A 22,102-nucleotide genomic window follows, 5' to 3' on the forward strand; every position below is an offset into this window, starting at 1 on the left:
TATCTATCTGTCTATCTGTCTATCTATCTATCTATCATTATCTATCTATCTATCTGTCTGTCTATCTGTCTATCTATCTATCTATCTATCTATCTATCTGTCTATCTGTCTATCTGTCTATCTGTCTATCTATCTATCTATCTATCTATCTGTCTATCTGTCTATCTGTCTATCTATCTATCTATCTATCTATCTATCTATCTATCTATCTATCTATCTATCTATCTATCTATCTATCTATCTATCTATCTATCTATCTGAAGTCTAAAATCAGCTTCATATCACATATATGTTTTATCGAGGATCCTGAAGGCGTCTCTGATTGGTCCGTCCCTCTGTATTCAGCTGCATCACACTTCCGCTTCCCTTTCACCGGAGCAAAGATGGCGGAGTACGACCTCACCACCAAAATTGCCCACTTTTTAGACCGTCATCTCGTTTTTCCTCTGCTGGAGTTCCTGTCTGTCAAAGAGGTACGACCCAAAGCCACACATAAACACTTCGCTGCGTGTTTGAGTTTATTTTAGGAGAAAATAGTGGGTTTTAAGGGGCGATGGAAGCCACGCGCGCTATGTGCTCGGTCACATTTTCAGCAGCTGTGTAAAGCGCCCACACGTGTGTAACCGGAAGTCCATATTCTTGCCTTCAAATTAAAACGGAAAAGCGCGCCACCCTCGACAGAAACATTAAACATGTTATGTAACCGCATATTATAATTTACTGGAACATATAAGCGATGTATGATGTGTGTCACGATGAAACGTGTTCAAGGCAGAATGATAGGGAATGCCACGCAACACATTTAACCGGAAGAATATTAATTTTTCCATTTGAAAACCACACTGCCGGAAGTAGTGGTTGTTCACTGTGAGTAGCTTTAGTAAAATCAACCACACGCTGCTTCACTCTTACAGTAGAAATAAAACCGAAGAAGTGTGTTGCTCTTAAACTTTACAGTTGTAGGTTGTTCACAGATGATTTCTGCGAACACGTGATTACATTTTATTAACAGATCACACCGCAGTCAGCGATGTTTCTGCCCAAAGGAGACGCACTCGGAACAATGCTCACCCAGGCGAAGCTAACCCTCAAGACATATTCATGACATTAATAACATCATTGTTATTGAATATATGTTAAAGTAACAGTTGGGAAGTGTTGATCAGCCTCAACTTCAGCTATCAGCTATTATTCAACACTGCTTATAACACATTTATTCCACTACTACGACTGGATCTCTGAAACATACGTTAGCATTGGCTAACCATAGCAGGCTAATCATAGCAAGCTAACATGAGCGTGAATTCAGTTGCCGACAACGACATAATTTTGGCATAAATCATAGCCAGCATATCATTGTGGCTCATCCATGTGTACATTGTAACACCATAAAATTAGATATGTACACACGTTTTAGCTTGTATAGGGTGATACAGTGTACATAGGCCTCGGGGGTTCAGGCACCACCTTTAGGGATGAATGGAAAAACGGGTTGAAAACCCATTATCCACATATCAATTTGTGCCTTTGTAAATTATGAAAGATGAAAATGCTAGGCAGCAATTATTTTAAAGCTGTTTTCAAACGTGCTCTGAACTCTGGAAAATTTCGTGAAATTATACGGCAGGGCTGTATGTGACAACACAAATGTCCAAGTCAGTTGCTGTGGACATTCTCCGGAGTCCTGCCATCCTGCAAGTAAAAAGTGAGCCCATGTGAGAATAGAGCAGATTATTATGCAGAGATGCTCTGGAGGATGTACTGTAAACAAAAGCACATGATCCCTGCAGCAGAATATATAGGTTACGTCCTGCCCGCGGACCCCCTCACTCCTGGCATTTCTGTGTTTTGTACGCGTCTGACCAGAGAATCTCATGTTGCATTGTTCACATGTGAAAGGCAAACTCAGGACAAAGTCTGGACCCCATTGTGGGGACATTTTCCACAGTTCATGTTTGAAAATGGCTTTATTTAGTCAGGGCCTCCTGGTCAAATAATAATATTGTACAACCACCACCCCCCACCCCTTCCTCCCCATCTCTGTTTTCTATTACCGACTCTGTTTCTTAGATCTACAATGAGCAGGAGCTGCTTCATGGAAAACTGGACCTCCTCAGTGACACAAACATGGTGGACTTTGCCATGGATGTGTACAGAAGCCTTTTTCTTGATAAGGAAATTCCTCAAAGTAAGTGTTGACGCTTGGTCTTTATACATTCCTCATCCCCATTTCTCCCGCCCTAACACATCATCATAACAGACATCCTAAAGGGCCGCTGCGCTACACCACTTACTCCACTCAGAATTGATTTAACAGTAACATTTTGTTTTACTGCATTTTCAGTGCAGGGTCACACACACCATGCATATGTTGTTGCTGTAGCTAATGACTCTTATCCTCCATGTGTTAGCTCTGAGGGAGAAGAGGACAGAGGTTGTGGCCCAGCTCAAGCAGCTGCAGTCGGAGACCGAGCCCATTGTGAAAATGTTCGAGGACCCTGAGACAACAAGGCAGATGCAGTCCACCAGGTAAAGTCTCTTATTTTTCTTCCTCCTTATTATCCTGAAAATGATTATATGTAGGATGTGAAATTGCTTGGTGTACTGGCCATTATTCTAAGATGTTTAAAACCTGTTATTTGAAACAGTAGAATGCACATCAGTATTGTAGAGGTATTTTGTGTCCATAGAACTGAACTTTTAATAAGGCGTTCAGCCATGTCAGTGCTTTAGCTGAGCAAAGTCAGCAAAGACATAAGTAAAAAGACACAGACACAAACTGTTAACTTTATTAAGACTGTTTCGTTGTCTACACTGATTAAAATAGTTTGGTCATATTTGGTCTTTATCCTTTTCTTAGTTTCTTGGCGAGAGTGTGTACTCTTAATCAAAAGCATTTTCCATTTTCATTTCTTTTCAGTTTGAACTGTTTTATGATATTGCTTTAGTTGGGCTGTAGACATCTGTTTATTTAAGCCATAGATTTGTTGGATCTGTTCTGTGGGATCTGAAGATGGATAACAACAACACGGACTTAGCACATGTCTATGTTATTGCTAGTCTGCTGTCAGTGTGGACTAAGGAGGAAATCTTTTTGGATGGGGAAGCGTGAGCCTGTCTGAAGTTGTTCATAATTTTGTTCCTCATACCATTGGATTTTTAAAACAATAGAAATCTCATCTGGGGTCAATAAAGAATTCGCTCTAAGGCCAACAGACATGCAGCAGTCTTATTTCACCATTATGGCCTAGATTATACTTGATGTAATTGCTTGTTTTTAACATTGTGTCTGGATTGGATGATTATCCCGTACTGAAAATGAGAGATGGGTTGATATTTGAACCTCAATGCTCTGTCCATTCGGCTTAACACACACAGATCCACAAAGCTTTTCACAGGGTAATATAACCTATTGTTCTCGGTACTTTTATTGAGTGGTTAGCCAGTAGGCCGATGTGCCTGATTACGCTTTATTTTGAAAACTACTGAAGCCAGAAAACAAGCCCAGCCATCATAGTAAATCATTTTATTATCATATCTATAAACAACATTATGGTTGTCATTAGGGTGATCTATGATTTGGGATCTCAATTGTTTGGGGAACTTGTTAAAGGGATAGTTCACTGAAAAATAAATACAAAGTGAAAAAATCACTCATTCTACTCACCACTATGCCGATGGAGGGGTGGGTGAAGTGTTTGAGTCCACAAAACACTATAGGGGTAAACAGTGTTGCAGCCTAATCCAATACAAATACATGGTGTAAATGACGCCGTTTTGAGTCGAATATTAATGTCGGGGCTTCAGGACACTTGGATGACACCACATGAGCAGTACCGAGGGATAATGTATTCTTTCAGTTTTTTTATGTTTGAAAAATGTATCACCAGTTACTTCAATTGTATTGGGTTTGGCTGCAACACTGTTTACCCCTGAGACTCCAAAACTGTTTAGCGGACTCAAACACTTTACCCACCCCTCCATTGGCATAGTGGTGAGTGGACAATGAGTGACCTTCATTTTTGGGTGAACTATCCCTTTTAAAGCAATGAAACCACTTTTTTTTTGGTCAACTTGCTGCTGGTGGCTCCTTGACTTTTTCAGTGCAGAAGGTGGCAGTACCGCTGCTTTTTCACTAACAGCTCCCTCTTGTTGTACATCTCAGCATCAGGCTACATTTACATCAGGCTACATTTTAAATGCAAGATATTTTGTGTCAAAGTGCACATATTGTTATATTAGCACATCACCAGTGTAGTTTGATATATGATTTTAAAAGAAATGTATAATCTGTAAATGACAATGTGTGGCTGCAAAACATTTTGTGCTCAACAGAAGGAAGAAGCTAAATTACCCAAAAGTAAAACACACACCAGCAGGTTTAATTCTGTTTAAATGGGTGACACCAATCACACACTTATTTGATCATCACAATGTGTACAAAAAAGAAATTAATAATTCAAAAAGGTTGCCATATAGTCAATATTTTTAAATATGTTTTTTAAACTCTGGTAAATGCATTGAGGTGGGAAAAAAATCCACTTCATTGCTGTTTATCAACATTTTTGTTCATAAACAGGAGTTGATGAGCTGTTTTTGAAAAGAAGGGGTACTGAAGTGGAAGGTGTGATAATTATGCTAAACAGCTTTTTATTTTGATCCAGGTTGTGTGGAATGTTAAGATTATCGTTATTTTCTTCATTTGATTAACTTAATTATTAACCTAAAGGTTGGGCTGGTTGGTTGGTTTCCTGACACATCTTTACCATAAGTAGTATAATTGTGTGCCAAAAATCTTTGTCAAAAAACAAAAAAAGTTGTATTATAATTGTTTATATACATCTTGCAGAATCTACTTCAGACTAAATGAAATTCACTAAACACACATAGCCCAAGCCAGCTAATGCACTCTTACTTTCAAATTCTAAAAATGCACCTACTCTAAAATGACACGTAGTTTCAGTGTGGTGTCTGCATAAATACCAAGATTTTTGCTCACAGGCAAAGTTGTTAACTGCCGTTGGGATAAAATGGTTAAGAAACACCAGAGCAATCCTTTGTTTTGACAAAGTCATAGAGACTCAAAGGCTGTGCTGAGAAATCAGTATTCACATTATTCAGCAGACATAATTTGTTAGACATGGCTAGTATAGATTTGTAGTAGCCAAACCAAATGTAATAAACAGCCCATCACACTGTTTTAAAAGTGAAATGACTCTTGATTTAGTCCAGAAGTGGAAAAATATACCTGAATGGTGCTCCAAACACCAGGAAGTCGGCCAAACAGCGACTCAAGTTAAATGGCCTCTAACTACAGGAACTGTCTTGCTCTTTTTTTTGCAGAGATGGACGAATGCTCTTTGACTATTTGGCAGAAAAACATAACGTAAGTTGGCCTGATTTGCTGACATCTCACTTCTTCACTGCATTTCCCATGGCTCTTGTGTGAACCCATGGTTGTTTTAGGGGTAAAGTGGGAGGGGCAGGCTGAGCAGGGAAATGCAGAATTACTTCCCAAAACCCTTAACTCATTTTCAGGGTTTGCAGTTGCTTGCACAAATTCTGCGGACATTTACATTCTGTGGTGAATTGTTAAGAATAAACGGAGTAGCTCGAGACTCATGGATAGAGCCGCAAGAATGCCGGAGGTTCTATATTTACCATGATGTTTGGCTTCTTACCCTCCCCTCCGTCGGTCCCCTCCCACTCCGGTATCCCGCTGACCTGCATGCTGTCCTCAGTGTACCTCCACACAGCCCAGGCTCAGGGCCCCACAGCCTGCTGTGGGAAAGGCTTGGGCGGCCTGGAGCACTCGCTGTCTGTCAGTTATACTGAACCTAAGTGAATGGGCCTGACGTCAGTACACATTGCCCTGAGATACCGGACAGCAGGAAGGACGGTTAAATATAGGAAGAACCGTAGGCTTGAAATGATAGCCCTATATATATTTATGCATTGCTAATTTAGTTCACATGACCACTTCTTGGCAGAATTTGTTCCAAAAGTTAAATTTTCTCTCACCATGGCAAAATACCACTGATATGATACAGCAGTGTTTACTCTATATTCATTTAGCACTGGTATGCCACCACAGCAGGGAAACTATGTCACTGCTACAGATAAATCTGACATTAAAATTAGATTTGCACTTTACTTACAGCTATCTAAATATTTTGGTTTTAACCCAGATGTTTTATTTATTAGGAATTTAAAAAGCACCCTAAGCCTGATGAAACACCAACAGATATGACACAAAAGAGGAATTTCCTTTGGCACAAGAGCTGCATTAAATTACAGAGGAAGCACAATGTTTCAATTGAAAATATGCTCATGTATTGTCTGACTTGGTCTGGCAGTGATTCTCATTTTCTCTGTTTGTGACATCAATATACTTGTATTTCTCTTGAAGTTTCGTCAGGAGTATTTGGACACACTGTACAGATACGCCAAGTTCCAGTACGAGTGTGGAAACTACTCCGGTGCCGCAGAGTACCTTTACTTCTTCCGCGTCTTGGTAAGTTTTTATCACACACACACATCCAACACCAGTAAACATTAATGGAGATGTTTGTTGATAGCTGTACACCTTACCTCACTTAACAGAGTTTCTCTAGTGTTTTATTATCCTTCATTATAAACTGTCATACGCACTTTATAATTCGTCAGAAGGCAAATGCTTATATAGGACAAGAAAGGCACACTTAGAAGTAATTGAATTTGGACAGCTTACGTCATTGCCTCTTCAATTCACTGCACGTCGTCTGTATTAGGAGGAGACCGCTGCTCTAGGACTTGAGTAGGATCTTTAACTGGGCCAAGTGATCAGTGGCGGACTGCATAATCTGTCTGTAGTTTTCTCAAGGGGTGGGCCTCAGTAGACGGTGTATTGATTTGAGTACTGTGGCCAAGAGTCCCTTGTCACGACTTCGGAGCTTATGGTGTTCTTAGTTATGCATGGTATGTCTTATTGAGCAGGAAGAGGGTCCCACACATTTAGCAAGGTGTTTCTAGGACTGTGTGTGTGCATGATAGAGGGGGGGGAGTGTATTTTCTTCCCTGAATTTAACATTATAAGCTGAAATAAAAAGACAGATTTTTGAATAAAAATAGTTTGATTAAATAATGCCCCAGACAAATGTTTTCAAAAACCAGATAATGCCAAAGTATGTTTTGCAGGGGAAGATAATTACAGTTCACAGAGAGCACTGGCAAAATAGCTTGTTAGTGCACATGCTCACCCCTCTATTTCCTCTATAAACAAAGAGACTTTTTGCTTGGGTTCTGGAGTTTGTGGTTTCTCTTCCTTTGCCCGCAGAAAGGAGTAGAAGATGGTTAGTTGGACTAGGCGCTGCTCAACTCCAATGAAAAAGGCTGGAAAACCTTTCCATAGCCTCAATCAAAATATTTGACTAATTTAATTAATTGATTAACATATGTTTCTCATATTCAATAGTCTTTTCTGTTTTAATTGTGTGAAAGGAAGTCTCATCATTTTAGAGTTGTTCATGATCAAGCTATTTAAAGTTTGATTGTTAAGCTTTATCCTCTGTACAAGGATAGTTTTTGATGACAAACGAAGATGTAGACCATAGCAGAGGCAGCTGCATCTCTCTCTGTTATAATTTGTATTTTTAGAGAGATAAAAATCTCTGGACTAACAGACACGAACAACTACCAGATGTTTTTAGCAGGTGCTAATGTTCTGTTGACTACAACCAGTGTTTTTTCCCCCAGATAATTTAAACCATTGTGCATCCCTGCAAATGATACAACATGATGAGGACTAAGGTCTAGTCTACACTACTGCAGTTAATCTTTTGAACAGATATTTTCCCTTTCGTTTTACAAAAACATTGTTAACACGACCTTCGTTTCAGAAATATCTCTGACGAGAACACAACATCAACAAACGCTCAAACAAGCATGTCGGTCCAGGGGGTGGCAATTAACTGTACATCAACAATTCGGCAAATACTAGAGAAAAACATTGTGAGCTCAGGTCCAAGTAATATTGGGTGAGACATACACCTGTAAATGTTGGTAATATGATACAGTAATGATAAATGTACCTGCTAACTTTGAATTAGACCTTACAGTGTTAACCAAAAGTAGAGAAATTGGTACGTAACCGACATTGTTGCGGTTTCTGGCTAATGCTTATTCCTCAAAGAAGCAGTGTTCATGCAAGAAGTAAGCTGTGACATCATCGTTTCCCAAACGCTTTGTTGTACACACAGATACACAGAAAATCTGTACTTGCACCATTTGCGTGGCAACAAGAGGCCCAAAGTATAAAGAGGATCTCAGTCAGCAACTGCAGATATTCTGAGGTTCTGTCCCCTTAACTTGTTGAACGTCCAATCACAAGTCACCAAGGATCTTGACGAAGTGAGCTGAAAGAAACAAATGCAAGAAAAACACCATGAATAACTACCAATAGAACAAAGACAACAATAGAGACCTACACTGTAAAGATGCTGAACGCTGTGAACCACTTAGCGACTATGAGATCATTTACAGTGAATCTTTAAGCTTGCATCTGCCTTCCTGTTTAGGTTATTGTTCCATTTAGACTGAAACCAGATTTACAGCAGAAATAGAGGCCATTTTTGGATCTCAAGATTACACTGTTTTGGTGTAATCTTGCATCAAGTGTTAGTAAGTTCAAGTCAACTGAATGGCCTATAATGACCAGTGGAACCAGCCTGCATAGTCGGTGGTTTCCCAGTGTCACTCACTTGTCCTTTTGCTTTTGTTTGTCTTTGGTTCAACATTTAGCTTTGCGGTAAAGCCAGAGCTCGTGCCAAAACCAGCCCTGAAAGAATGGGCAAGAATAAGATCAACATTTTTTCTATTCATTAGAGTGAAAAACATTAAGACCATCTTTTGTTCCTATTATAATTGGCATTTGATACTGCACTGTGTTGCCTCTTGTCTTTCGGATGTCAGTGACTCTGGCTAGTCATGCACATTCAGTATGCTGGAGTGTCCTCTCCTGAAAAACTTGGCAGTGGCTCACTACAATGATGAACTCACTTCACTACAAACAACCCACTTAACCCAAAGCAGTTGGGTACTCCATTTGATGGCTTTTTCACCAATCTGCTCAAATGTGTAGAAGGAAGAGTCGCATCCGAGAGTAATTCACCCAATTGTCCACTTCCACTCCCTCCCCCCTAAAAAAAACGGGCATTAAAGGAAAGTCTTCAAAAGTTAGCAAAGGATGTGTCTCACTTTTCCAGCAGTAGTTGTTTATGGCTTTGCAGCTCAGTCTAAATAAACCAAAATTGCTCTAATTGAGGTATGTTGTTCGAAGTCCAGCATGCTGAGCATAGAGGGCTTTTTTCTGTTTTTACCCCTCAAATTGTTAGACCCCTTATTTTAAGTTCCAGCGAGATCAGGCTCTGTAACTACATATCTGTTTCTTCCCCCTACAATGCAAGAGGCTTTTTAGATGAGGGGGGAAAGGTAGAAATGGATTTCATTAGTGGGAGCCTGTGTACTGCACTCCCCCTCCCCTCTTTTTGGTGTTTTGTGGACCTCCCATCCTAACAGGCCCCTTGTCTGTCTCTCCCTCCCCCGTATGGGAGAGGTGAGGCTCCATAAAGTCATTTAACGTGGGAAACCCAGTCAATTAAACGAAGGAAGCCAGCCTTGCAAAATCCATGCCTCAGGTCTTGTTACAGTGTGGCCTAGCCCGAAAAGAGCAACTTATTCATATCATCACTTAATGCAGGGATTGAATGTTAAGAATAAAGATTGAGTGTCCTGTCGAATCCCCAGCACAGTAAATTTATTGTTGCTGGTCACTCAGCGAAAATGTGCCCATTTCACAAACCAATGGAAACTTAAGGTAACTGCTGGAAAAACCCAGGTATTGAAACTTTTCTAGCGTGGCCACTAGTGAAAGCCAGACTGTGTGTGTGTGTGTGTGTGTAGAAAGCTGCCATAATGACCTGGAGGTCAGCCAAACGTAGCAGGCAGGGACTTCCAAGAGGGAAAAAGCTAACAAACAAAACAAAACAGATGAAACTTTGACCTTTATCCTGGCAGTGCAGCTAGCCTTTTCTCCTCATGTTATAATACTGATCTCTCCCGTGACTTCTGAACTTCTGAAAAAAATCATTCAGAACCCCCCTTAGTCATTCTCTGTAATAAAAGAAACTCTGCTACTCTGACTGGATAGATGAACACATTGTCTTACTGTGTTCTCCTTTTGGGTAGTACCACAAGAGTTTTCCAAACATTTTCCTCTTACCTGCCATCGTCTCTTACTATAGCAGTTCACTGAAATGTTGTCGGAGTGTAACTGGTCTTTGCCGAGTTGAAAAGAAAAACCCTTTTTATATCAGAATAATTTTACCAATTTGTGGGGTTCCAGCGGAAACCTGTTCTTTTTTTAGTGTTTCCTCCACTTGCACATCTGTCGTGTCTCACAGTCCACTCCAGCGGCTGTCCGTCGGCGTACGGGGGTGTGTGGTTAGCATCTAGGTTTCTCTGGCCGCTCAGCAGACACCCACCCTGACTTCCTGCTTGACTCATGTCACTGTGTCTGGTGTTTGGTGTTATCGTGGACTGCTGTGGTACAGAGTTTCCCATGAGCCCTCGGGTGTAGTCCAATGTGCACAGGTTCAGAGGCACTCTCAACCTGTCTTTCATTACTGATTCTGTTTTGTTTGTTTTAACCTGTTCTGGAAATCAGAAACAGTAGCCTGTGACATTTTTCAGAGTGATTATCTCCACAAAGATGTGTCTTGTTAGTATCAGTTCATATTTCAGCCTAATTACCTTGTGACAACGACAGAGTGGTCGAGAGTTGCTGAAGGTAATGTAGGGATTTTCTTTCAATTATCGCCCTCATGAATTAAGTTAACTTTGCAAAAAATCTAATGCAAACAGTTTACTTTTATATGGAAGGTTAACTAAAAGTTCTTGACAACCAGCACAGAACATTTCTTAGTGTTTCTTCAGTCTCATAATGAATGTATTGCATGTTTTAATACAGGCTGGAATGTCTTTAATTCATTTTTACAAATAAAAGGCCATAAAAAGTGATACATTCTCTTGAATTTAGATTAGGTCACCACAAATATTTCTCTACTGTGCCAGATGGAAGACAAATAATTATTCCATTATGTTCCAGTATGCGCTGCATCGTTGGTTTGTTTCCGGTTTCAAAAGTCATTCAAACTTGGGACAATGGGGAATCTAAAGTACATAACTGTATTTACTTGAAAGAAGTATATTTTGACTTAAATTTAACTTATTGATGGCTGTAGGTACCTAGTTATATGTATGACTCATTTGGCCATTCGGATTCATTTTCATTAGTTAGCCCCCATCATACAATATACTGTCACCCCTCCACAGCAGTACAATAATAGGATAAGAAAAGCTGTTTGATATACAAGTAGCAAAGTCAGACTTCTGCACATTGTAGACACAAACACATTTGTCATAAGGGATATGGTGTAGGTCAGTGCAGATTCAGACAATGTCTCCTGTCACTGCCTAATGGGTGCTAAGTGTGTCTGCCCCATCCTTGAAATTGATTATTATATTTTCAGGTTGGTCGTGCATCTCATTTTTCATTGAATTGCAGTCGCTGACAGAATTGTCTTTTCAAGTGTGGTTTGTTGGTGGAATCAGTTTTTTTTACCTAGCATGTTTTTGGTGGTGATATAAGTACATAATTTAAGTCATGCTTGATTTGACCCCTGCCGTGGTATTATTATAATTGTAATAGTATAATATTATTTTAATAATAATCGTATGGTACCGGGTTCCCGCCCTCCTTAAAAACGTTTAAATAGTCTTAAATTAAAAACAATGAAATTAAGGTATTAAATTTACCACAAATTTGCTGCAAAGTATTACAGTATTACAACTTCCACATAGTCATGTCAAGTTTCATGTTCAAGTCAATGAAGCTTTATTGGCAGACCGGACCATAACATTGTCCAACAAACAAACTAATAAACAAAGCAGACTTATAATAGTAACAACAACAATGGTAATAACAATAATTGTAAATGAACTCATATTTTGAGCACTCTGTCAGGAAGTTTTACAATGTTACCCTCACTCAATATTATTATTCTGTAATCTTATTAAGATTATTAATTGGTTTAAATAACGTATCTTCTATCAAATAAATTGTTTTGGCATTTTGAGATCTAAAAACATTAATATAGGTCTTAAAAGGTCTTATAAAGCATTCAATTTGACTTTAAAAATGGTGCAATAACCCTGTGGTAATTTCTCTGGATATCTGGACCTCTGCCTCATCAGTTTTAATGATGCTAAATCACTGGCTCTTTCTAAACTTTAGTTTAATGACATTTGAAATGTTTGCTATAACTGGGCCCAAATGATAATTGGCATTGATTATAAGTCTTGTAATTGCTGATATACAATTGGATTTGAGGACCTTCACCAAGACACGATCAAGTAAGCTCCACTGCTATTAAGATGGTTTACTTCCAGCAAATTGTACAGACGGCGAAGTGACACTCAAGCTTCAAACATGCCTTCACTCGATGTGGTAATTTTAAAGTATCAAACTTTTATGGTCAGCTGCAATGCAGTGGTTGTCATATCTAAAAGTGCAGCAAATTTGGTTTTATAAAAAGATAAACAGTGTTTCATGATCCATTTCTCACTTTCTGTCAAGCCCTATTCCCTTAGGATGACATAATTTAATCAGGTTTTCCAGTATAAATAAGAAAATCTACTGCAGCGTGCAGCTGTCCCACTGACGCCAGACAAGCAGTGGCAAGCATGGTCTCACATTTTATGATGTTCCTGAACACTCCGCCAACCTGTATCAGGAGGCTTTTAATCAGCATTTGTCTCTCAAAAAGTGTGGAAAATGTTTTTGCGCTGTAATGTTATGTATCACATATTTTATCAAGTGTCCCATGTTGTCCGTTCCCTAGGTCCCATCTACAGACAGGAATGCCCTGAACTCTCTGTGGGGCAAGCTGGCATCTGAGATCCTGATGCAGAACTGGGAGGCAGCCATGGAGGACCTCACCCGCCTGAGAGAGACTATCGATAACAATGTAAATGCCCCACTTCTCAGAATTTGATACCTCATCTAGATTCCCTTACATAGACTGCATATTGACATTTCACTTTCAGTACAGCTCTGCTGTGGCATTTTATTCCTCAACCACACGCTCTCATCTGACTACTTAAGAACTAGGATTTGAGTATAAAGTGGTTGTCTGAGTTTGATTGATGGTCATCTAGGAGAGAGAAATGCTTAAAGGGATAGTTCACTGAAAAATGAAAATTAACTCATTATCTGCTCACCACTATGCCGGTAGTGGGCTATGCCGATTTTTGAGTCGACAAAACACTTTTGGAGTTTCAGGAGTAAACAGTGTTGCAGCCAAAGAGACCCCTTCTTCAGACGTGAAAAAAACCCATAACATGCCTCCATATTGCTTGTGTGGTGTCATCCAAGTCTGAAAAAGGGGTCCTGTTTAATTCAATTGTATTGGATTTGGCTGCAACACAGTTTACCGCTGAGACTCTTAAGTGTTTAATGGACTCAAACACGTCACCCACCCCTCCATCGGCATAGTTGTGAGTGGATAATGAGTGAATCTTCATTTTTCGGTGAACTTTCCCTTTAATGCCTTTATTTCTGGTACCTTGTTGTAGAAAAGGGCAGCTACTGTGTTAATTTAGCTGCTACAAAACAAATTCACATTTTGCTTTATTATTTTTCAAATCCTTATCTCTTGTATTTTTCTTTCCTGTCCAGACTGTCAGCTCCCCTCTCCAGTCTCTTCAGCAGAGGACATGGCTCATTCACTGGTCTCTCTTTGTCTTCTTCAACCACCCCAAGGGCAGAGACAATATCATTGAGCTCTTTCTGTACCAGCCACAGTAAGTACATTTATAAAATTAATTTTTCTAATTTCTTGGTTTTGCTTGCTCTTTTTACACCCAGGAAATTAAAATCTCATGAAAGATTGCCTGGAAGGAGTTTTGAAGATTAATTTCCACTAAACAAGGGTGACAGGAAAGGGAACATTCTGTAGCTTCAAGTACACTAAAATGAACTTGTAGTGATTCATTACGATTCATGTTTTGGAAAATCCAACTAAAAGTAGCCACTTTATGCTTCAGAGAGTGTATAACAACTCTCTTATTGTTTTGTTGTTTCATATTATGACATATTATTATGTTGTGTACTTTCTCCCTGAAGCGTTTTGTGATAGATGGAGTTTGTGTGTGTTATTAAAGTATCCTATCTACAAATAATTCTTGATCCTGAAAGCATTTGTAGAAAAGGTCAGTCAGTGGTTTTATACGTGAACTTCATTTAGAGAAAACCATTTGCTTAAATAACACATTTTTGGGTGGTGGGCTTCTTCATGAACCCTGCCGGTATTTTTTAAAGTGGTTTCAGAAGTGTGTGTTTTCGTGTGGTCTGTTTACTCTCCAAGTCGAACGAGGCCATGTGTATCCCAGATCGGAAACTTTATACACCGTGTTAAAATTTGCACACCACCTATTTTGATGTCTTTGCTCCTTCCCCCTGTTCTGATTGCAGGCTTGTATAATTGTACAGATGATTGGGCTCCACAGACAGTATGACAGGCGACCACAACACAGCACACTCAAATGTCTGGTTCCCTGAATTTTACTCCATTTTTAATTTTATTGTGGATGATTAAGGAGGCCTGCCCAATAATTACTCATGAAAAGCTCACCCAACCATCTGTGTGGATAAACTGAGGTAGTTTTGTGTGCTTTGCAGTTTCACAGTCTCGAAACCTCATGTTTTCCCCACTGAGGCTTGGCTCGGCTCTTGTTTCCCATCTTTTGACCAGTACTTCCTTTGGCTTAAGCTGGTGACCAGTGGCTAGCCTTCAGCTCCACATTTGACCTCCTTTACCCCTGCAGTCAGCAGATGTTGATCCAAAGCTTTGTGTACTGTTGACACTGGCCTCAGAGCCACTAAATGCTCAGCAACTATGGTACAGGTGCAGCCTGATGAAACACTATCACAATAGTATATCCCAAGTAATTTGATTGTAGGGTTAGTTATCGCTTGGGTCTTTTCCGATATTGTTGCTAAATTATACTTTTTAAATGGTGCTGGTGCCTAAACAGTGTCTGAACCAATACTTTTTCCTTTGAAAAAAACAAAACATAAAACAATGGTCAACTATAAGAATAGCGTTTTTATTGTTGAGGCGAATTGGACGCTAAAACTGTTGTGGTTAAAGTATATTTAACATAAAAATACAAATATAAATGTACTTTATATATATTTAAGTGTCTGAACATGACCCGAGCCCGAAGCAGTTAAAGTAAGCTGCACTGAGTTTGTTACTCTCTTGCAGACACAAATGGTTATTGCTTGTTTTCACAGATTACAGACACGCACAGTGTAAAAAATCAGACCAGCCAACGTGACCGACCAGACCTGTATATTATTTAAAACACACAGTACTGTGTTGTCAATGTTGCGCTGGTCAAGCTCCTCCCTCTTTCTCTCTCTTCAGTATTTGACTATATTTCTTCTGACTTCAGCTTTGAGATCAAACTATTTATTTACTTCAACTCTCTCCCGATACAGCTTTCACTGAATGTGTTACTGTATCCCATTGTTAGTTTTTTATTTTGTATCCACTTCTGACACTACAAAATATAACAGCTATTTTACGGGTTGAGTCCTGTGTGCCATTTGTTTTGGGACGACGCGTAGAAGTAATCAACGTCATTGATTACGTAAATACTTTCACTCGCGGAATGTGCTTCGAAGTGTCGAATGAAAGGTGGCTGCACACAGTCAAGGCATGCAGTCACCTGAAGAGCAAGCTGAAGCAAATAAAATCGCCCACACTCTTCGAGCATAGGTCCCCAATAGTCGGTCTATACGGACCCAGACCTGTTGTTAGATTTTGACGGACCGTTTCTATTTTATCCTGCGCACTTCTTTCCCCCGCATTTACGGTAGTCCTATTTTAAGCTGCGCAGCCTTTTTCGTCTTAACGTTCGTAAATCCTGGCAGCACACGGTAGACTTTACTTCACTGAACAAGAGAAAGTGGGAACAAAGAGGAAAGTTAAAGCTGTCTAGTTGTTAATGTTTGTTGAGATTGTTTATATGTGATATGTAGTTAAATAAAGAAAAAAGAAGAAATGGGGAACTACATCTTTTTATTTATTTATTCTAAAATTAAGCACTTTATTTTTTAGTTAGATTTTAGTTGAAGTGAGAAAATATTAATTTTATTATTAGAGTACACTTAAGTTCAGTGTGACAATTAATAATAAACATTGCTGAAATACTATGGAATTATACTTACTTTATTTTATTTGTCAGTTTTTGACTTCATACAGACATCGATAAAGAAATAATCGATAGGTGCAGCCCTAATACTGATACCCAGGAAGATACTTGATTCTTGATACAGTTTTCGATACAACAGGGAGAAAAAATTAAAAGGCATAAAAAATGTTTTAATAAAAATTACAATACAGACAATAACATCAAAATCACTCTTTATGTTCAGTTTGTTGATCAAATTTTCTCAGTCTAACTTAAAAGACAGCTAATGTGGTGCGTCTTAAACTGGTCGCGAAGGCCCTTCAGCAGCATCACTTGCCATATTAAGTTAATTGTTTGCTGGCGACACCAGCTCAGTGTGGTGAATGTCAACTAGTGTTCATGTGTGCAGCTGCTAGTGACAGGTGCGAGCAATTCTGCGTTTCATGAACGCATCCTGAGTCTGACAGTTTTCTTAGAAAACGACTTAAGAACAATTTTTTTTTAATTCTCAAGAAGATATTGGTGAATGAAGCCCAATGTTAACAAAGCACATGCAGTGATTTTTATGTTGCCTGTAAGCAGGGCAACTTTTTCAGCACTTGGCTCAGGCGCTAAAATTAGGCACCAAAATCTGCGTTGTGATTCGGTCCAGCAGGTACCATCCGTGTCGGTACAAGTGACTTATTGTTTTTTGACTTTAGACTTATCCCTTCGGGAAATTTGTTCTCACAGCCATTCCAGTACAATCAACACAGATGGACACATTGCAACAGAGGTAACCCACAGATGGACAGGATGTCACTTAAAAGCATAAACTTCAAACCCTCCTGTACAAATAAGTTAGATTCACCGAGGCAGTTTAAGTGCTGCAAAGGGGACAAAGTCCTGGATTTTGGTACCCAACCCTACTTGTTTGTCTGTATTTCCCGTTAAGTTGTTGAACATCATTTCCAGGTGGGCTGTGGAATAAGTAACCTTGTTTCCCTGTCCCTCTTCAGTGTTCTCCCACAGCTTCCCCCCTTTAAAAAGTGGAAATTTTAACTCCTACTGGATTTCTTGGCTGCATGCCTCAGTAGCATCTTCAGCAAACCAGTGCAGTGACGCTTGTTGCTTCAAAACTCAACTCAAAAAAAAGATGAAGTCCCCTATGTGGGGTAGGATGAATGTCCCCCAGATATGGTACAGTGACTCATGCAAGATTGCTTGCTATTGGAGCCCCCCCTGGAGAGTGAGTAGGTGTAAGTTAATCAGGAACACAGCACGGAGCATTGCGGTCTTCCACGGGAGTCAAGCAACTACAAAGGGAGGGAGGGACAGAGCTCTCCTAAAACCAGGCTGACGGTGGCTTTGCCGAGCAGCCCACTTCTGTTTTTAGACCCAACATCACAACTGCCACAGGTCCCCTGTCCCTTTAATTGTTTCAGCAAATTAAACTGTTGTCGGCACTCTTTCTCTGAACACCATGTGTTCCTCTGGACTCCGCAATAGGGGCCCTTTGCACTTCCTCTGTGCTGATTTAATTTGGTCAGTGGGGGGTTAAAGCGGAGGGTGAAGTTCAAAGATGCATATTTAGAAAGCAATAAAGTGTTCTGATGACATAGTTAATGTTGACTGATTGCCAATTTGGACAAGAAAAGTGGCATGTACTCGTGTGTTTGTGTGTGCACACAGACCTTACATGTTGTTTTTACAGAACACAGTCTCCAGAGTTGGTGTGGGATTAGCATCAGCCTCTAACAGCGTTGTGTCTCTTGTGTTCAGCCCTTAGCCAGTTGACCTGTGGTTGAAACGTCAGTCCCTGATGGATTGAGTTACAGCTACTGGGCAGGTCCTTGCTCACTGATCTGTATCTTCTTGTCAGGGTTCCCTTTTCCTCCTCCCTCTCATCGGACACTAATGAAAGAGACAGCTTAAATCTGGGACCCACGTCCAGCAGGGAGAGTCCTGTTGGGACATTTATCTGTTCAGCTGCAAAAGCTTTTTCTCTGTTCTAAATGCCAGGAGCCCAATAAGCAGCCAAAATGTTATATGATGTGTCCTTGTAAAGATCATGTCGTTGCTCTGATAAGTGATTACTTTTGTGCTTCCTCATTTCAGGTACCTCAATGCTATCCAGACTATGTGCCCCCACATCTTGCGTTACTTAACCACAGCGGTCATCACTAACAAGGATGTCCGTAAGCGTCGGCAGGTTCTAAAGGATTTGGTGAAGGTCATCCAGCAGGTAACAGACGTCCTTTTCTCAAAGTTATCAGGCCATTGCTTATAGGCCACACAGGCTTTGGACGTATGAGTAACCAACCATGCAACCCAATAGCTTTGCTAACACTTCTTTTAAGAGCAGGGAGTGTGTTTTAGAGCTTGGATCCAAGCTGGAGAATCTATAAACCCATTACTTCTGATAAATGGTAGTGAACTGACTGAATGCAACGTACCAGAGCTTTCTCTGCCAATGGCAGCAGATACTTTAGCGATCTAAGCACCGTCTTGGGTTGTGGGTAATCACTAAAACATGTGCTCAGTGCTCTGCTCTATGGCCTCAGGTCAGGTTGCGACTCCTTCTGTAAGCATGATTTGCAACTGTTCAGAGTTCACAATGTGTTTCTGCTCAAGTCCCTGTAAACTGTTATGTTTATTTAGCTATTGTGCCCAGCAGGTGGTCATTTTGACTATATAGTCAACAACACTAGGATTCATGTTGTTTTTTTAGTGAGTATGTACATGTTGATTTCACAACCACTATTTTAGTAATTGTGAAAAGTCCTGTTTCATATTGCATCTTTGCTTTATATCTAAATACCTTCTGAACCTCATTGTGTATTTCTGCTTTATTTGCAGCTTAACATATCTGAACCTATATTTATTTTTTCTTCCAGGAATCCTACACCTACAAAGATCCAATTACAGAGTTTGTGGAGTGCCTGTATGTGAACTTTGACTTTGACAGTGCTCAGAAGAAACTCAGGGAGTGCGAGTCGGTGAGTAACCACTTCAGTGACCTCAACATCATTCATTTGAACCTATTGTTCCCGAAACTATGAGAACGACTTTATTGTGCCTCTTTGTGACAATACAACGGTTTTCTGCGGATCTCTGATTTGCAGACGCGACTCCTGAACTTTCACACGGAGGATCGTCGTAAACATGGTTTGCAATCGCGTGATCTCTGTCTGACCTTCCGCCTGTTCACACAGCTTTCTGTTTACCGGAGTTCAGCGTGGGTCCGGTGCTGACAGAACAGTGATAGTCGGCGCCTTGTATCTTACTGTCAGAAATAGAGGTCTCCTTGGACACCGTCTCTGACTCAGACTGTAGTCAGATATTTACTATGGCCTGTAATTGACCCATGAGGCCAGTAGTTAACAGTAAAAGCTTTATAACAAAATCCTCTACAGAGGCGTGCAGCCACTCGTTTAAAGAGGGAGATCTGTCATAGCTCCATTGTTTAGAGCATTTCTATCAATTTCGGTTTGTAATTGCTAAATTTAACTGTCCTTGATGTGAGATTAGAACCAAGATAGTATACTGTCTTGTATGTTGACTACAATGCGGAGACCATTGAACTATGTGATTATGATTTGATGATAACATTGGCTCAATCAGGTGATATTTATAGCTCAATGAGAAAGAATATACAACAAGCATGTCGCAATTTTATTTCATCATATTTTATTTTATTATCTTGTATGCCTCTATACTCCTGTGAATTTGTCAGAATCCTCCTTTCTTTATGTCTGTGTCCAAATCTGTTCTAAAAAACAATGCTGATATAGGGATCACCTTCTCCACAGAACCTCAGTCAGATACTAGCAACGTTCTATTTAGGCGTCCTTTTTTGTAAAAAACGAACAATACTTGCTCCATTAATACATACTGACAAGATTAATAGAGGGCTGATACTGTTTCTGGCTGCTGTTAGTGTTTCCGCTGCCACAAACAGGGTGTACATATTAATACACTAGCAACATCTTAATATTATAACATAGACTGCATCGTTTTTTCAAGCTGCCAAGTGAGTGTGTACTTTTTCTATGACAATATCAGTGAAACAATTTAATACAGTTCCCTAAAGCACCATGAACTACAGACTCAATAATGACAATTGTGTTGAATCAACACCCTTGGTACAGTATTATAAAAGGGAATTATTAAGCCTTTCTAGAATATATGTTATGAGTTTTGCTGGTCAGGTTCCAGGGACACAGTAAATGGACAGTAATCACATTTAAAGAGAAAGAGCAGGTGTCTTGGCAGGTGTTGTGCTATATGTACATTTTGCATGACTTGATCTAGTGAGGCATTCTTTGCATATACACAGTAATCTAGCTTTCCCAGATGACTTCATACTTTGGACCTGCAGGAACAAAGGACTAAAGGGTCATTTGGTCCCTTTTTCATCATTTGCCTCTTGAAGAAAAACCTTCAAAATGATGGTTCTCTCCCCAGGAGTAAACATTTAGAAGTCATAGCACTGGTTTACTCAAGGTTCCGTTTCATTTTAGCCTATATTCAAGTTCACACTTCTCCCCCAAAGAGTCTATTTAACACATGAGGAAGTTATAACCAAACTCATCTGGGCAGATTTGTTTTTAAGTTATACCCTTAAAAAAATCTGTGCATGTTCAGACAGAAAATCCACAGTATGTTCTAAGAGAAATTGGATTTTTCCTGTGCAAAGGCCTCCAGGGACCATCTCCAAATGATGACATGTACCATCAACAATATTAGAGCTGTATCCAATTTCAGCTTAGACATGACAGTCAATCACCGACCTTGTTTAACACTTCATAGGAACTCCCTGGATTGGGCATGACCTTCCCTCATAGGGTTCTGTTTGCAGAGACTCCGCTGAGGTTAAAACAGATACTCAATCCCTACTAAATCTGAGGTCATACCCCCAGTTATTCCAGGTGCTTTCAACACTGGCATACCTGTCAGTCTTATCAGAGCCTGTCCAGCAGACACCAAAAAAATGACCCCGCTCAGTTCACAAGCAAGTGTAGCAAGGTGGGTGGCTCCTAAAATGTTTTGCAGCACCTTTAATGCATTGCCTGTGATGGTCTGCAAACATTTTCCTAAATTGTTCTCTTTGAAGCCAGTGCCATTTTTTCCCCCCTGCAGAAATTCACACGCAAGCCACACGCAATGGCACATTATTGTGGCGGTAAAAGGATTCATAGGCCGTGCAGTGATTGAGGTAAACGGATACCCCACTGGGATGGGCTGTTGTCTTGATGAGCATTTGTAATGCATCAATTTTGAGCCATTGAGTAGAGTGGCACCCATCTATTTACTGATTGCTGTAATAGCAAGATGTGGGTATTGTTTTCAGCTGCCCTGTCGGCAGTTCACTGTACCATGTACAATAGTTCAAGCCAGGGGGGAGGGGGTGAACTGTCTTGTACAAGCTGCGCAAGTTTTCTTTTTTTCTTATTGGTTTTTCTTTCCCACTCCACCTGAATCTGGAATCACTGTCAGATGTTAGATGCTTGCATGTCAAAGAATGAAAAGTATAGGCCCACCTATAGTCAGACCCTCAGATTGAGCATAAAGGGCTCTTAAAGCCCCTTTCAGGATTTGTTTAAGCTTTGTGGTCTGAATCCCAGATGACACTAATTAGAGCACTTAACTCTTCAAAGTTTATCTGCCTTAGATAAGCCTTGTCATATCTGAAATGTGCATTGCCTGGTAGCGCTATGTAGTTGGGATTTATTCAAGCAGAACTCTGGGCAGATAGCAGCTTAAGCAAACCAAGAGCTGGTAATGCAATGTGAAATAGCACTCAATGGAGAGTTGGAATGCAGCA

General features: G+C 40.0%; 1 protein-coding gene across 1 annotated transcript in view; it reads left to right on the forward strand.

Annotated features, from left to right (window-relative positions):
• The first annotated feature begins 337 nt into the window (after positions 1-337).
• eif3ea (eukaryotic translation initiation factor 3, subunit E, a) overlaps positions 338-22,102 on the forward strand; it is a 31,456-nt gene continuing 9,691 nt past the window's right edge. The window contains exons 1-9 of the mRNA XM_035163791.1: positions 338-473; positions 2,071-2,188; positions 2,412-2,529; positions 5,344-5,386; positions 6,410-6,514; positions 12,939-13,064; positions 13,775-13,899; positions 18,394-18,520; positions 19,173-19,274. Coding sequence (XP_035019682.1) covers positions 384-473; positions 2,071-2,188; positions 2,412-2,529; positions 5,344-5,386; positions 6,410-6,514; positions 12,939-13,064; positions 13,775-13,899; positions 18,394-18,520; positions 19,173-19,274 — 954 coding nt within the window. The 5' untranslated portion in view covers positions 338-383. The remainder of the gene's footprint in view (positions 474-2,070; positions 2,189-2,411; positions 2,530-5,343; positions 5,387-6,409; positions 6,515-12,938; positions 13,065-13,774; positions 13,900-18,393; positions 18,521-19,172; positions 19,275-22,102) is intronic.

This window comes from Hippoglossus stenolepis, chromosome 8 (assembly GCF_022539355.2).
Source record: "Hippoglossus stenolepis isolate QCI-W04-F060 chromosome 8, HSTE1.2, whole genome shotgun sequence".
Classification (NCBI taxonomy): domain Eukaryota; kingdom Metazoa; phylum Chordata; class Actinopteri; order Pleuronectiformes; family Pleuronectidae; genus Hippoglossus; species Hippoglossus stenolepis.